The sequence below is a fragment of the Lycium barbarum genome, chromosome 6, assembly GCF_019175385.1.
Source record: "Lycium barbarum isolate Lr01 chromosome 6, ASM1917538v2, whole genome shotgun sequence".
Taxonomy (NCBI): Eukaryota; Viridiplantae; Streptophyta; class Magnoliopsida; order Solanales; family Solanaceae; genus Lycium; species Lycium barbarum.
Window position 1 is genome coordinate 27,255,746 of NC_083342.1, and position 16,059 is coordinate 27,271,804.

The 16,059-nt window shown below is 36.2% G+C and overlaps 1 protein-coding gene across 3 annotated transcripts; it reads left to right on the forward strand.

The window, feature by feature from the left end:
* Window positions 1–7,002: 7,002 nt before the first annotated feature.
* Window positions 7,003–13,872, forward strand: LOC132643667 (uncharacterized). 3 transcript variants are annotated; one of them, XM_060360168.1, is made up of 4 exons: window positions 7,710–7,818; window positions 8,869–8,916; window positions 11,717–11,880; window positions 11,990–13,872. In XM_060360168.1, the coding sequence occupies exons 2-4, from the start codon at window positions 8,889–8,891 to the stop codon at window positions 13,079–13,081; spliced, it is 1,284 nt and encodes a 427-aa protein (XP_060216151.1). In that variant the 5' UTR covers window positions 7,710–7,818; window positions 8,869–8,888; the 3' UTR covers window positions 13,082–13,872. The 3 variants fall into 3 exon arrangements, with proteins under 3 accessions (XP_060216150.1, XP_060216152.1, XP_060216151.1); XM_060360167.1 differs by lacking the exon at window positions 8,869–8,916 and having other exon boundaries at window positions 7,003–7,818; XM_060360169.1 differs by lacking the exon at window positions 8,869–8,916 and having other exon boundaries at window positions 7,649–7,807.
* Window positions 13,873–16,059: the final 2,187 nt, after the last annotated feature.

Genomic DNA, 16,059 nt, shown 5'->3' on the forward strand with positions numbered 1-16,059 from the left:
ACAATTTTTCGAAATCATATCGAACATAATTGATATCAAATATGTCTTAAGCGGTCGTGCCAAATCAAAATATCATATCAAATACAAACTGAGCGGCGGAATGGACATCGCCGGTCAAAAGTGCAAATATAAGCATAAGGGCCATTTGGGCCGGCATAACAAACAGACCGCCTTAAGACCAGAAAACGGAATCAGACAAACATACATAGGACCCTCGCCCCACATATATGACTACAGGCCTCTACGAACTCAAAACAAAGACATATGGCGAGACAGGGCCCCGCCGTACCCAAATAGTCAAGTATACCAAATATATACAAAGCAAAAAGAGTCTGTACCAAAAGTGGACTCCGGATCAAATAGGAGAACTCCGGAATAGCAAGAAGTGAAGCCTACTGCGGAGGATCACCGATATCTGCACCTGCGGGCATAAAACGCAGCCCCCGAAGAAAGGGGGTCAGTACGAAATATGTACTGAGTATGTAAAGCACGGAGTACAGGAATATGGATCAAAACCGAAAGCAAATCAAATGTCGAAGTGGAGTACAAATAGGTAGATCAAAATCTATATCGCAATCATATACGTATACATAATGCAAATGAAATCATGCAAACGCTTAGGAACGTGGTCGCCACTCCGACGCTGGCGCCACACACAGCATAACACCAGAGGGTTTCAAATCTCCGTACATCCCCGAACACAAGCATAATCATAGGTGAGCGTATCGCATCACGAGCCATATCACAGCATAACTCCAAACGGAACCCGGCCCTATGGCGAAGCCTCGGGAACCGTAACACAGCATACAGCCGAATTGTCATAAGGCGCACGAATCAAAACCGGCCCGGGAACCGGTGAACGAAGTCATAATAAGGCACGAGCGGAGTCGTGAGCAAACAAATGCAAATCGTATTTCAAAATAGTCTTTCAAAACAAAGTAAACTCATAAATCATATCATAATACAAAATATTCGAATACTTAGTCGACATAAGGTTTCCTTTCACAAAACGTTTCCAAAATGGTGCCTAGAGTTCAAAACATAGATTGGCGTATCGAATTGTTCAAAGCGTGTCCCGCAAGAGGACGTTCCAAAGACCATAAGTGGCTTATCCAACCTTATCCTCAAAAGTGGCCCGAAGGGGCAAATCGGGCATTTTGGGGTAGCGGGCCCACCTCGAGTCGAAGTGAGGTGGCGAACATATTTTTACGAGCATTTATGTGCCAAAGGTCATACATGATCATTTCTAGGTTACCCGACCACATTTCGATGGGTTTTGGACGAATAGTGGCATTCTAGCCAAAATGGAGCCTTTAGGCTTCAATTGAATTGAATGAATAGTAACTTTTCTGTGGATCGGGTTTCGAGGAGCAGAATTGCTCCGGAAGGTCTCATATTCGACTGACGTACTAAGATATGCCAAATGAAGGAGTGGGAAGCTTTACATACCTCACAGATGTCGTAAGCTCCTCCAAAAGTCCTGTCCCGTTTCGTCAAAAATCTGCAAATGGTCAAAGTTACCAATTGAGATTCTTAGGCTTAAAATTGCCTTTAATTTCATTTTTGCCTACCGAAATTTCGGCAGCATTTCCCCTATAAATCTAACATCCCCGAGACGTAACTCGGCTCCAAATTCATCAACTACAACAGCCCATACATCAACAACCAAAACAAACAACAATCAAACCATTCTAGCTTTAAAGTTCTACTTTATTACCTAAATTTGCAACTTTCATTCAAACTTCCAAAATTCCAATTCTATATCTACATATTTGTATTCATTCCCACATTCAAACTTATACAACCACATTCTAATTACAATTCAAATCATACACGAACTTGCACCAAAATCAATTATTTCCCTAAGTCTTCAAAACATCCAAAAATGCACTACGAACATTCTAACTCGCATTATTTCATTCCGAATTCGTCAACATCGTTATAGATTCATATTTAAAGTCTATAGCACCTAAAATATACATTGCTATACATAAAGATACCAAGGATATACACTTTCCGATAATATCCGAATTCGTTTTCCACCGCCAATTTACTTCAACAATCAATCATTTACGACATAAGGGTCACAACAACACATTATACCAACTTAAACAAGATCAATTCAAATCATTTTGTCTCTCTATGGCTCACGGCCAACAACCAACTTACACACACACCCATAGCTTTCTATTTATATCAAAATTACGGGATTTCCCTCTATTTCCAATCTTTAACATATTCACATCAATTCTATAACATTAAAGGGGCAACATCCTTACCTTTTCTTGAAAACCCGACTTGTCGTAAACGTCGTTCTTGCGCCAAACTAATTATACCCCGTTGAAGAGGGCCTTGAGTACTTCACAAATATGTGAAAACTTTGGATTTTTGGATCAACAATAGAACTTGGGAATTTCTTTTTCTCTCCTTCACTAGCTACGGCCGAATGCCCTTTGTGGGGTGTTCTTGATTTTTGCTCTAATTTTCTTGATAATTATTAGGTGAATCACATATATATCCATTTAGGGGTCATGTGCTCCTTTAAAAGTGGGCTTGGGCCACTTACTATGGCCGGCCCCTCCAATTTGTTTGGGCTTCATTTGAGTTATAATTTCTTTGGCCCAATACTTGAAAAGTCCCGTTTTGTAACTCCCGAAACTAATTTCCGAAATTCCAAATTTATTCTCGGCCTTCCCCGAGGTCTTAACATTAATAATTCCATAACCAACATAGTCATATTCACTAAAATCAAAATATGTCCTTATAGTCCACAAGTCGTAATTATTTCACGATTTCCAATTATGCGAAAACACGGGACATAACAAAACCCGACAAGCCCTTTTTGCTACTTTGAGAAGTAGTAGGGCGTGGAGCAACGGGTGTAGCATGTTCTTCCAAATTAGAATAATGACTAAAAACTTCTCTAAACTCGACATCAATAGCTAGTTCGGTTTCAGCTAAAGATGGTTGAACTCCCTCTTCAATTTCTAAAAATGTATAAATTTGATTAACCAATGCTTTAGTATAAGACACTTTTAAACAAGGATTTAAAAGAGAACCCAATATAAATAAAGCCGGGATGGGAAAAAAATACTTCTTAAATTTTGTTGTCATATCAAAAATAGCCGCTTGATAACCAGGTTTATATTTATACTCTTGTAAAACTCTAGCTATTTCCGCTAAGTAAGCTAAAATTTCGGTTACCGTGGGATATAATTGTTTAGAAAAAGCAAGAGTTGCATTATAAAAAATTTCTAAGAGTTCAACACATTCCTTAACATCTTCCCAATCCGTAAATTTAACCAATCATCATTATTAATATTATATTTGTTGTGAACTTGATGTATGGGAATCCTATACTCATATGCTTGTTGTAGCATAATGTAAGTGTAGTTCCACCGAGTCTCAATTTCTACTTGAATTTTCTTAGGTCTAAGGTTATTTTCCACACAACAATTCTTAAAATCTCTAAGTCTTCCCCTATTAGCATTACAAAAAAGAAACGCAACCGCCTCTCTAACTTTTTGAATAGAATCGTCAAAACACACAAGACCATCTTTAACAATTAAGTTTAAAATGTGACAACTACATCTCACATGAAAAATATTTTTTAGCGGAGGGTTTAATTCTCTTTTTAAAAGACCAACCGCTTTTGTATTATTAGAAGCATTATTTAAAGCAATACAAAGTGTTTTTCTATAAATGTTAAAAAATCTCCTAATAGTAGACATTGAATCCGCTAAAATTTTTCCATCGTGACTACCTTTCCCTTCATCATATAAAAAAACTATAATTCTTTTTTGCATAACCCAATTATCATCAACCCAATGACATGTAATAGCAAAAAAATCTAACTTGTTAAGACTAAGACCCAAATCAGTGGTAAGAGAAACATTACAATTTAAAGAATTAAATACATGTCGCAAATAAAATCTATATTTTTTATACAAATCTATAACATCCGCTCTACAAGTACTTCTAGGAATACCCTCAAATAACGGATTATAACAACGTTGAATGTAAGTAACAAACCCGAAGGAAAGGAAAATGGTAAACAATCATAAGCTACCATTTTAGCTATTTCTACACGCTTTTTTTTTTCTTGTCATACTTAAAATTTTTACCGGTTCATGGGTCTATTTTCATTTGAATACCCCCACATTTGAACCCGTTTGCTCTCCCCAAACATCCATATGTTTCTTTCTCATATGACCATTTAGTGTACCCGTTCCACCATCCTTACTAGTTCCTTGCCTAAAAGCAAATACTTGTTTACATATGTTACATTTAGTTGTTTGGCTTTCCTTATCCTTAGTCATAAAATTTCAAATTTTAGCGGTTGGCTTACGAGTTCTAGGCGGTTTATCTTGTGTATGTGATTGTGCAGGACCTGTATCTCCTATGGGATTTTCGGGAGCTTGTGTTTCATCATCATCATCATCAATTTCATTAAAAGTGTCGGTATAATGTTGTTGCATTGCCTCATGACCTAAAAGTGGATTATTTCCATCAACATCAATACCGAAATTATGTGTTTCTTCCACAACCCCTAACAATACCACTACTACCGGCACCACGTCTAAATCTCTTCGCCATTATTAAATAGAATTAATTTAAATCACACTTAGATAAATCACAAGAAAATAAATTGCAACAAATTAAATTGCGTAAATTAAATTGCGAAAAATAAAGTTAGAGTTGGAACGAAGGTACCAAATTGCCGGACTAATTTCCAACAAAGTGAAGGCGGCTAGAATTGCAAATCCACCAAAGCTACTTCGGATTGTTGCAAAATCACCAACTCCACCAACAATATTATAATTGCAAAATTAATAATTGAAACTATAATAAGACTTTATAATATTTAATTGAGAGAAATTTAAAGTGGCTAATTGTTGCAAAGTAACTATAATTGAGAGATTGAGAGAAAGAGAAGAGTGAATTGGTGTGGATTAAAATGGAAATGGAGAGGGGTTTATATAGGGGTGGGGGATGGGTTAAAGTGTTTAAAAAAAAAGTTTGGGAGGTTGGGGGGCTAAAATGTGGGTTTGGGACCGTTTGACAACGATCATTTTTGCAAATGGACCGTTGGCCAACGGTCCAAATTAGCAGCCCAACAGCTACATTTTTTTTTAATTCGACCGGTTTAACCGGTCCAGTTCCGGTTTTACCGGTTTCGGTTCCAAAAAAATCAAAACCAGACCGGTAGTTAATAAACGGTTAACCGTAACCGATTAATTGGTTCCGGTTCCGATTTTACCGGTCCGGTTACCGGTTTGAACCGGTTAACCGAACCGGTTGACGAGTTTAATTACTATCACAAAAATTCTCTCAGTTCACAGTAGCAAAATCTCATCAAAAATTCAATCTTGAAATTGCAACTAAACTCGGATAAGAACTTTTAGTAGTGTTTTTTGAGTGGGTGTGGTCGGGACTCATTTGAAACACCTAGACGAAGCAAAATACAAAATTTGAAGAAGATTGGAGTGATTTGGACTGGTTCGGAGTAGAAATTCAGACATGGAAAACGTCACTGCCACATGTGTATATCATTCTGCATATGGTCCATATCAGTAAGTATCACACCAAATATCCACGGATATCCAAAATATACATGATACAGGAGATAGTCAGATATTTAGGGTAGTATACACAGACAAAGTCGTCTGCAACCCGAGTTTCAATACGAAAATTTGCTCACCGCAGCCTCAAATTGTTTCCAAACAACTCCAAAATTGATATTCAAGCTCCTTATAAGATGTTACCAACAAAACCTGATATCACCCAATCAAAATAAATCACAATTACACAGATAAAAAAATTGAATCAAGCTCTGGCAGTCTTCAATGATGTTTTGATGTGTTGGAGTCCAAATAACCATCACTATACTCTACTAGAGTATGTCACAATTGATTCTGGGGAGATATAATCAACCAACTGACCAAGCTCATTTCTTTAAGCGAAACGCCGGATTTTCATTTATATAGGCAATTAAGAATCGACCAACTGACCATCATTTGGTTGTTTTTGATCAAAGTCTCTTCCATAAGCAAGTAAACTAATTATGAAGTGGTTAAAGGAAAAGAAACAGGAGAAGTTTTACTTAAGCAACATTGTTGAATGCTGGAAGAACATCACCTTTATTATATGTAACAAGTATTGTGTCTTCTAACTGGATGCATGCTTTTAAAGATGGACTAGAGGTGTTGCATCTTACTTGAGTCGGTTACATTGCCATTTAATTAGTTCAGTTTGAAATTTCTAACACTAATCATTTACTCTCTGTTGGTGTTTTTATTTAAGAATTTTGAGGACTTTTGAATTTTTAATTTATAAAAGCTCTAACAAAAAAACAGATAATAACACTTGTTTTTTTGTACCATTAAAATTCCATGTCACAGAAAATACTGATCCAGAGAATTATGGTTCACATTCAAAGGTAGAGGGGTATTGTTTTCTAACTATTAAAGGTTAAGGGGTAAACTGAAATTTACAAACCGGATTTATTAATCTCACATCAACTTTAAACTAAATTGCAGAATTATATCAGAACAGATGCCATCCTGAACTCAAAAAACAGACTTAAGGGAGTATGATTGCAATTATGACAAAATCCTGGGTCCGTTTCAATTTATGTAAACCTATTTGAATGAACACGGAGTTTAAGAAAGTAGAGGAGACTAAAAACTTGTGGTGTTAAATGAGTCCTATATATTTTGTGTGGCTATAAGTCATTGCATAAAGGTAAATTATTTCCGAATATAGAAAGAGGTCATTCTTTTTTACACGAACTAATAAGAAAACAGGTTCACATAGATTGAAACGGAGGGAATAATAAAATTTAAATATTAAAAATACTATAATCTACATAATTAATAATTCATAATATATTAAAAGAGTTAAAAAAAATAACAGTCAAAGAAAGAATATTGAACTCCTAAATAGGTCAACCCTGATATAAAGTGGGATGAAGGGAGTACTATATTTGTATCAGATGCCATTCTGAGCTCAAAAACAGACTTAAGGGAGTATAGTAGATTGTAGTTATGACAAAATTCTGGGTCCCAATGTAAGATTTCCCTTGAGCTTCATTATTCACACTCTTCGTCTCCCTTCTTGCTTAACTCTTGAGATCCAACATAAACCTGCTCTATGAGTAAATCCAAGAAAACCTCAAAAATAAACTGATCAAACAAAACAAATCATAGCATATGGCACAATCCAAGAAAACCCTCAAAAATTTAATCCCACTTTTCATTCTCCTCTCTCTTTCTGCTCTTTTTCTCTTCTCTTTCCACCCTTCAAACTTAAATTCCACCAAATCTTTCTCTTTTAAACCTTACAACCCTCAAACTCACCAAAAAATCACTTTTATCATCAAAGTTCTCACTTTTAACCGCCTTGAGTCCCTCTCTAGGTGTCTCAATTCACTTTCCAAAGCATACTATGATAACCATGTTGTTCATCTCCATATCTACATTGATCATTTTCAAGATTCCTCACAAGGGTATGTAGAAATTGACCAAAAATTGAATCTTTCTAAAAGAATTCTTGATTTTGTTGATGGGTTTTCTTGGAAATATGGGGAAAAATTGGTACATTATAGGACTTGTAATGTTGGACTTCAAAGTCAGTGGTTGGAAGCTTGGTGGCCTAGCTCTGATGATGAGTTTGCCTTTGTTGTGGAAGATGATCTTGAATTGTCACCTCTTTATTTTAGGTTCTTGAAGAGTTTGATTGAGAATTATTATTATAATGAATCCAATTTTAGTCCTATGATTTATGGGGCTTCCTTGCAGAGGCCAAGGTTTGTACCAGGTACTACTTTGTTTGTTCAGTTTCTTTTCATTACTATTGTTGCCTGATTTTTGTTGTTGTGAAACATTAGGGATCTTAGTGTTGCTTAACTATTGAAGAAATGATTTCTTTATGTAATTGAGTAAGCTGTAATTGTAATTCTGTGAACTTCTGGTAGTTTAGTAGCTATGTTTTGCGTAGATGTAGGTACATAGACCGTTAGGGGTCGTTTGGTTGCTCGTTAGGGAGTGAATTATTCATGTATTAAAACCAACATAACTAGTACTATGTATGATAGTATTTTAGTTGCTATGTTTAAAACTCAGCACACCAAGTATGATGTTTGTTTATCAATTTAAAATCCCACATAACTAATACATGTATAACAGTATAATCTATGAGAAAATCTATGTATTATTTTATGCGAGGTAGAAGATGGAATCAGTGTTATCAAAAGCGAAAAGCGCAAAAAAGCTCTAAGGTCAGCTGGGGCTTTAAGCGCAAAGCGCAAATAAAGCGTGCGCTTTAATGAAAAAAGGCGCAATGGTACAATAATACAAATATATATATATGTTTAGTCCAAGAATAACAATAAGCATGAATAACAAATATATGGACAAAGAAATTGTAAAAATATTACGATAAAGTGAAATATCAATCATCTAGTGTCACCTCATCAAGAGAGGCTCATTGGCAAGGAAAAGTATGTCTTAGAGCCTTGATGACGACATTGAAGCGCACATAAAGCGAGGCGAAGCGCTCAACATGTTTTGAGCCTCGCTTTAGGGCTTAAGCGCGCTTAAAGCGCGCCTTTGATAACACTGGACGGAATAACTAATACATGAAACGAAACTCTAAATAACTAATCTCTGCATAACTAATCGATGCATTACTAATGCCTGCATAACTCTAACCACCAACCAAATGACCTGTTAGTTCCTTCTTAAGTATTTCAGACGACTGAACCAATGCTATTGTCAGAGTACTTCTGCATTTGTTGCTTTAATTTTGACAACTGGTTTGTTTTTCACCTTTCTCTAACTTATTTTCTTTTTTCCTTTTATTGTACAGCCATATTGTTAGTCAACTAGATGGTTTATTGGTCTAATGTGGTGTTAGGTATGTTTTTTTGGCAAATAATTAAGAGACACCTGAGTTGTTTCTTTTAGTTGATTCATTAATGAAATTGCAATTGCATTTCGTCATTCCCGATAAAAGAATCGTGAATTTTAGCAATCTATATTGATATTGTTCTCTTTTACAACTGAGTGCACCTTTTGTCATTAAAATCTAATCAATATTTCTTAGTTTCGAGTTATACTTAACATCAGCATTGTGATGTTACTATAATCAAAATTTTAAGTATCTTGATGTACGATCTAAAGAAGTCTACTCTGAGCGAATTATGTTTTAGGTTAAAGAAAAAAAATTGGTTCCTGTTCAACGAATCTAAGCAATCTATTATCAGGTATGTTGGGAGGGATCATTTGGGGATACATGGTAGTGAAATAAATCTTTCTGATGTAAGTTTTTGTCCTTGGATAAATGGACTTGTTTTTGCTGATAGAAATGAAATAGGGTTGTCTGCAGCTATCATCATCCTAACTACTTATCACATGTAATTATGTACTACAACTTCTTCTTTGGTGAAATTCATTGTGTCTATTAGTGGTGTTTAGTATGATAGAATCTCATGTTCGGTCTAAATGGCTGCAGAGAAGAAACTGGGGATTGAACAAATGTAGGAGTTAATTCGTTTGTATATTTCTAATTTCTCTTTGACTCAACAATCTCCGCATAAGGTCCTGCTATCTCTCTTTGACACAACAATCTCCACATGATTTTGAGATCTTGTTTTATGAGAGTGGGCAAAATAATGTATCATAACTGAGGAAGAAGGCAAAGTGCATAGTTGATAGCTGCTCATTGGTTTGCAGTGAGACATAAATTTGTGTTAGGCACTTTCTTATGGTATCTAATATCATCTTTGATTTTTATGGATTACTCATGCATGAATTGAAATGTTGTACAAAATATATCTTTCCGTAACACGTATCAAGTTGTGTCTAATGAACTCTTTTCTAATGAAACTTTCAAGACCTTAATTCTCAACTGTTTTTGAATGAAACTTTCAAGACCTTCTTTCTGAACTCTTTTTGAATGAGCTTTCAAGGCCTTCTTTTGCGGGATCTCTTAAATTTAATAGAAGAAGGGCATCCTCAGGAAAGTATAACAAATCCAAGACTATTTTTGGCATTCACTATTAAAAGGAATGAAAGATAAAATCAATGAAGAAAGAACATGATTGAAGAATTAACTCCTTTAAACACTGCTCTGCTAGATGATGGAGTGATCTTTCCCTCTTATGAAAGTCGGCATTTCACTTTTGGAAGAGAGTCTTGACGTGGCAGTGTAAACTTAGCTCCATATTTGGTCTAGTCGCTGGCTAGAGGGTGACCGACCTACCGGACCGGAGGCAGTCGAGAACGATCAACTATCTGACTTATTCAGGAAGGCGGTGAACCAAAACATGAAGAAGTGCAACGCAAAAGAACGCCTTCTTTTGGGAGGCTCTGGTAGTGGAAGATGAATAATCGCTAAGGACTAGCTTGAACTAAGAGGAAACGAAGTAATACTTGGCATTCCTTGGTATTCATTGAAGACTTCACACGTATCCCTTCTAATTCTTTTTCTAATACTAAGAGCGATATCTGTACTCATTAGTAGGCCAAAGCCTTTAGCTTCAAAACAATCATCAATTAGGACCCGTGCTGTTCCCACTTCTTCTGACTATTGAAAGTGTAAGTTTAAGCTTTGAAGCTCCTTTCAGCATCCCTTTCAATGCTGTATCAATAGGAGAAGATAGCCGCAGACAAAAGTAGCGGCCATTGAGTACGGTCTTCCCGTGGTTGGGGTTCCTAAGGCATATCTCATATGTTCAAGGAAAATTTATAGATGAAGATGCTGACATCCAAAATATTAGCTAGACTATTTGTTCCTTCTTGGTTTTTTCTGTTTGGAGAAAACTTAAGTATCCATGCCCTTAATTATCACTTTCGAGCTCAAGGCCCTTGTATAGGTTGGGTGCTTGAGTGCATCTTTCTCATATCGATCAAGGATTTCCTTTAGTTTGATTGAAGTGAGGGGCAAGAAGCAAGGGCGTAGCAGCTGCACGAAAACCGTTGCACCTTGTGTTTCCAGTGGCGGACAGGTGAGTAACGCGCAAGAACCTGCCCGTTGGAGGGGAACAACAGCTGGAAATGGCTGCGAATACCCCGTAGGCTGAGGAACAAGATTTGTGGCCCTTGAGCTAGTTAATATCTTTTAGTGGAATACTCTGTTGGAGATATGTTGATGTTCTTCGTAATTATAATCATCAAAGTTCAAATCAACCTTATTTGGGCTACCCAGCTGGCATTGTTAACTTGCTTCTATGTCCACAAAATCAGGGGGTGTTTGAATGTTTGTCTGTTATTACGTTGCTGAAACACTCGTGTTGAGAACTTAAAATAAATGTGTGTCATGCTTTTCCAATTTGGGATTTGAAATTATAAATATGACAGAACTCATAGATCAATTGCTAGTTGCCCGCAAGTTGCGAGGTGCAACTAGCCCTTCAACACTTTTAGTATTCCACATTTTGGTGTATACGTCTGTTCTCTGAATAGCGTAATTTCCATGAGCCATCCTGTATGCCTCATAAGATTTAGAATACCTTAAAAGTTAAAACCTATTTTAAGTTCCTTTTTTTCCACTGAAGAATACATGCCCATCATTGTTGTTTGAAGGTTTATGTGTTTCTTGGATACTGGAGTACTTCTATCCTCTGGAAATTTATCATTCTTAACATCCTTTATAACAATTCTACCAGTTGTTCGCTACTTGTAACCGGATGATAAAACTTAGTTTTGACTAACAGGTAAACATGGAAACAAGATGCAGATTGATGATGGAACTCAACTTTTCTTGTACCAGTTGGTTGGCACCTGGGGTCAGCTTCTGTTTCCAAGACCTTGGAAAGAATTCCGCATATGGTATGATACACACAAGGCCAAGGGATTGAAGCCATTTCTTGATGGGATGGTAGTGTATCGGTTAAAGTTTCTCTTCTCTTTGCATTTTTAGTAAAGGTAATGACAAACCTATTAAAACTAACTATTACTCCTTACTGTAAAATGTAATTTGCTTGTAGGTGACAACAGGATGGTACAAAAAGATGGGGGAAAGAATCTGGACACCTTGGTTCATTAAATTCATCCATGCCCGTGGTTACTTTAATATTTATACCAACCTTTTGCATGAGCGAGCTTTTAGTGTGTCTCATCGTGATGCTGGTGTTAACTATGGGAAATCCGTTGGCCCAGATTCTGTTTTAGTGGATGATAAGTCTTTTGATTTTAACCTTTTGAAGCTGCAATCTTTGCACAGTCTGAAGTGGTACGATTTTTGTTTCAAGGAAGTTTCGCCTGGTAGAATTGTACGCAGTTCTGATGATCTAGTGTCTGTTCTTCACTCGGTTCAGAAATCGAAGACTATAATATTTGTTGACTTACAACAGGTGTCAGAGTCGATTATTAGGAATCTCCTCTGCCACTTTGAAAGATTGAATATCCAAAACTATGTCTTATTGGGTCCACACTCCTATTTCCTACTTGATCTTGCAAGAAGGGGTTATCCCGTGATTGACACAGACCAATTTTTTGACAGTATTAGGTTGCGAAACTCGATTAACTTTGAGAAATTGCATGAAAAATTGGGCAAAGAGATTGTTGGGAAGGCCCATGTAGTTAGAAAGTCGTTGGAACTTAAATACAACACATGGGTTGTGGATAGTGACGTGATTCCTCTTAGCAGTGATTCATTTCTTGATTCGTATGATCCCGCTAATGATATTTTCTTGGGGAAGAACTTTAAACTTGTCTTCATAAGAAATTCACAATCTGCTTTAAAAATTTGGGTTGACAATGTTTTGGTCAAAGTTGTTTTGTCGGTTTCTGCTTTGAAGACGAGAGGTTCAATTGCCACAGAGGGAAATTTTGTAAATCTAGTTGAGAAGTTATTGGAACAAAAGAAAGCTACATTTAACAGGGTTGATGAGACTGATTTTAGTTTGAATATCAGTTTTATGGATGCTAACCAATCCTCTTCGAGGAATGGAAAGAAGTTTGCCTTTTGGTCACCTGAAATGGGTTCAGAACGGATACAGAAACGACTTGAGGAGTTTGCTATGTGGGTTGTGGATAGTGATTTATCGTGTAATGCGGTTGTTTGTCATCCATCATAGCGTATGGAAGCATTCTTCAGTATATCTACTGTTATATTTATGATGTGTGCCTATTGTTTGAGGGATTTTACATGTTGGTATTAAAGGCAAGAAGATTGAAGAAGAACAAAAAAGCGCGCTCTTTGGGAATTCCAGTAACATATGTTGAATTGCTGATATCAGGCATGTTTGTAAGCCTCCATACATCGAAGATAATCGGTCTGAGTCGGAATTAAAAAGGATGATCTGTTTTTCTTCTTCGCGGAAATGATTCCATTAGCTTATTGGTGGAAAGGAATTGTAAGGAAACTCATTTTTGACATATGGTTCCAGGTCTTGTGTAAAAGTGCCAGTATTTGACATTGTGACTGATTCATATGCCAAATTTGGCTGCTTATTCTTTGCTGAAAATCATCCGTGCCAAATCTGGAGAACATTTGCAGCTGGCCTCTCAATTTTTTTTTTTTTTTGGTGGGGTGTGTGTGTGGAGGCGTGGGGGTGGGGTGTGTTTAAACTTAGGCTTTCATTTTTCTTTTCCCTGAGGGATTTCACCTAATGGTATGTCTTGAATAGCTAAATTGCTTTCATATTGCCAGTCAGAACTTATGTTCTTTTCAGAAATATATATTGCTTTTTGGTAAGCAATCCCACTCTGCTGGACAACTTTCAGTAACTGAGGGGTTGTTTGGTGGGGAACAAGTTCCATGTTCAAGGAATATATGCAACCTTGACAGCTTCAAAAGAGCTCTTAAGTCTACATATATCCTCGCAAATGTATCTATTTTTCAAGATATTGCCATCTTCTTTTGTAACATTTGGACCACATTATTTGCACATGATAGTTTATGAACCTTTGCCCAACCCTTCTATAGCACTCTTTCCAATGCCTCCCGAGTTGCTAGTGCTTCAGCGGTGATGGCCTTCCCTACAAATTGAAGAGGGGTGCCGAAGGCATGAGGCAAATTACCATAGCTATCCATACCTACAATTTCAATGCTTGCCTTTCTCTTTTCCACTTGTAAACCTGCATCTGCGAAAAGAACAATCCAATCTTGTGCCATAGTTATAATTTCACCAATAATCTTATTAGGTGTACAATTCGAAATGGATGAAGGATGCAAAACTATGTCATATTCATGTAAATCAAATAAAGCCTTGTTAACTATATCATTAGGATCATAGATATCACCGTTAAAACATAAAGAATTTCTAGCTTTTAACATTTGTCATAACAGAAAAATTCTTAATTTTAATAGCTCAATGGAATTTGGGTACTGACATGTATTGGGAAATAAATCATTCCACCATCTTGCAAAATTCATAATATTTTCTACATTAGGCCAGTTGATAGGGGTCAACTTCCAAACTAACTGAGCTTTTGGACAACAAAAAACATATGTTCAATTGTTTCTATTGCTAAACCACAAACCTTGCAAACCCCACAAATATGATTCAATCTATTAGAAATATTTGCATTAACAGGTAAGACATTAAGGATACATTTTCTAAGAAAAATGTTTATATTTGTTTTTTTACTTTTAATGACCACAAAAATTCCAGAATGCTTTTGGAAACGAATGATAACTAGCCTGAGGCCTTTCAGTACTAGTACAGTACAATTTGCAAGATTTTTCGCTAGATGGTAATCTGATCTTACCTCATATACTTACCTGAATTTGTATAATGCCAAATAATTTTATTAGAAGTTCTAGTGATAGATATTGGGATGAACAAAATAGAATTGATATCATTAGGACAAAAGTAATTATGAAGATCCTGAATATTCCATATATGATGTTGCTGATCAATAAGATCTTTAACCCTCAATTGTAAATTTGCTTGTGTTTGCCCATGTAGAGGTTTAAAATCATTCGAATTGGGAATCTATGGATCAGTCCAAACCTTAACATTTTCCCCACCTCCTATCCTCAATTTAATTCTTTTTTTGCAATAAATATCTTCCCCAAATAATGCTTTTCCAAAAACTCGATGAGGGACATCCCGCACTTAGAAAAGAAGTATTCAAAAAATATTTATTTTTTAGCATCTTATGAAGTAAAGAATGTTCTTGGGTTAAAATCCTCCATGCAAGTTTAGCCAACAGTGCTCTATCAAATATTTTTAAATCTCTAAACCCAAGACCTCCTTAGATTTCGACTCACAAAGCTTCTGCCAATTTTCATAATGCATTTTTCTTTTCTCCTCATTTCGTCCCATCCAGAAAGCAGATAAAATAGTGCTGATCTCCTTACATAAGATATCGGGGAATTGAAACCAAGATAATGCATATGAAGGAATAGAAGAAAGCACCGGCTTAAGCTTCACTTCTTTGCCTGCAGGACTTAAGAAACTACTTTTACATCCCTTTATCTTAGTTTTAACTCGTTCTTTAATAAATTCTGGCATCTTTTTCTTTGATCTCCCAAATATCGAAGGTAAGCCTAAATATAACCCCAAATTATCCCTTTGTATCTGTCCTATCTCTGCTATAATACTATCCTTTTCTTCCTCAATAGTATTTCTACTAAAAAATATTGCCAACTTATCAAAATTGACCTTTTGCCCGAACAAAGTTCATAAATTCTTAATATTTTCGAAATTTTAGCAGCACTTTGAGTGTTAGTGTCACGCCCCAAACCTGGGCTTGGACGTAACAGGACACCCGTGCCTGACTGCATGTGACCGAACGAACCACATGACTTGCTGAATCAATATGGGACATGTACTGATGTGGAATATAAGTTAAAACATGAATAGTCCAAATAAAACATGTGACATCATAATAATACTAAAAATACTGTTTAAAATATAAGTGCGGAAATAGTCTGAAAACATGATAGTGTAGCCCACAAGGATGAACACAACCGAATACCCAACATGAAATGACTGACTAGTCTATGAAACCTCTGACATGAATCTGTAATACTGAACTGTTGTTAGGACAAGGGGTCCCAGCATACCTGACTGTCTAACATAACATGATTACTAAATATAAAGAC

Excerpts from the sequence above, each read along its gene's own strand:
- LOC132643667 (XM_060360167.1), top strand. The coding sequence starts at position 7,212 with ATGGCACAATCCAAGAAAACCCTCAAAAATTTAATCCCACTTTTCATT. Across the intron at positions 7,819-11,716 it reads GAGGCCAAGGTTTGTACCAG|GTAAACATGGAAACAAGATG; the intron begins GTACTACTTTGT and ends TTTGACTAACAG. Across the intron at positions 11,881-11,989 it reads AGCCATTTCTTGATGGGATG|GTGACAACAGGATGGTACAA; the intron begins GTAGTGTATCGG and ends ATTTGCTTGTAG.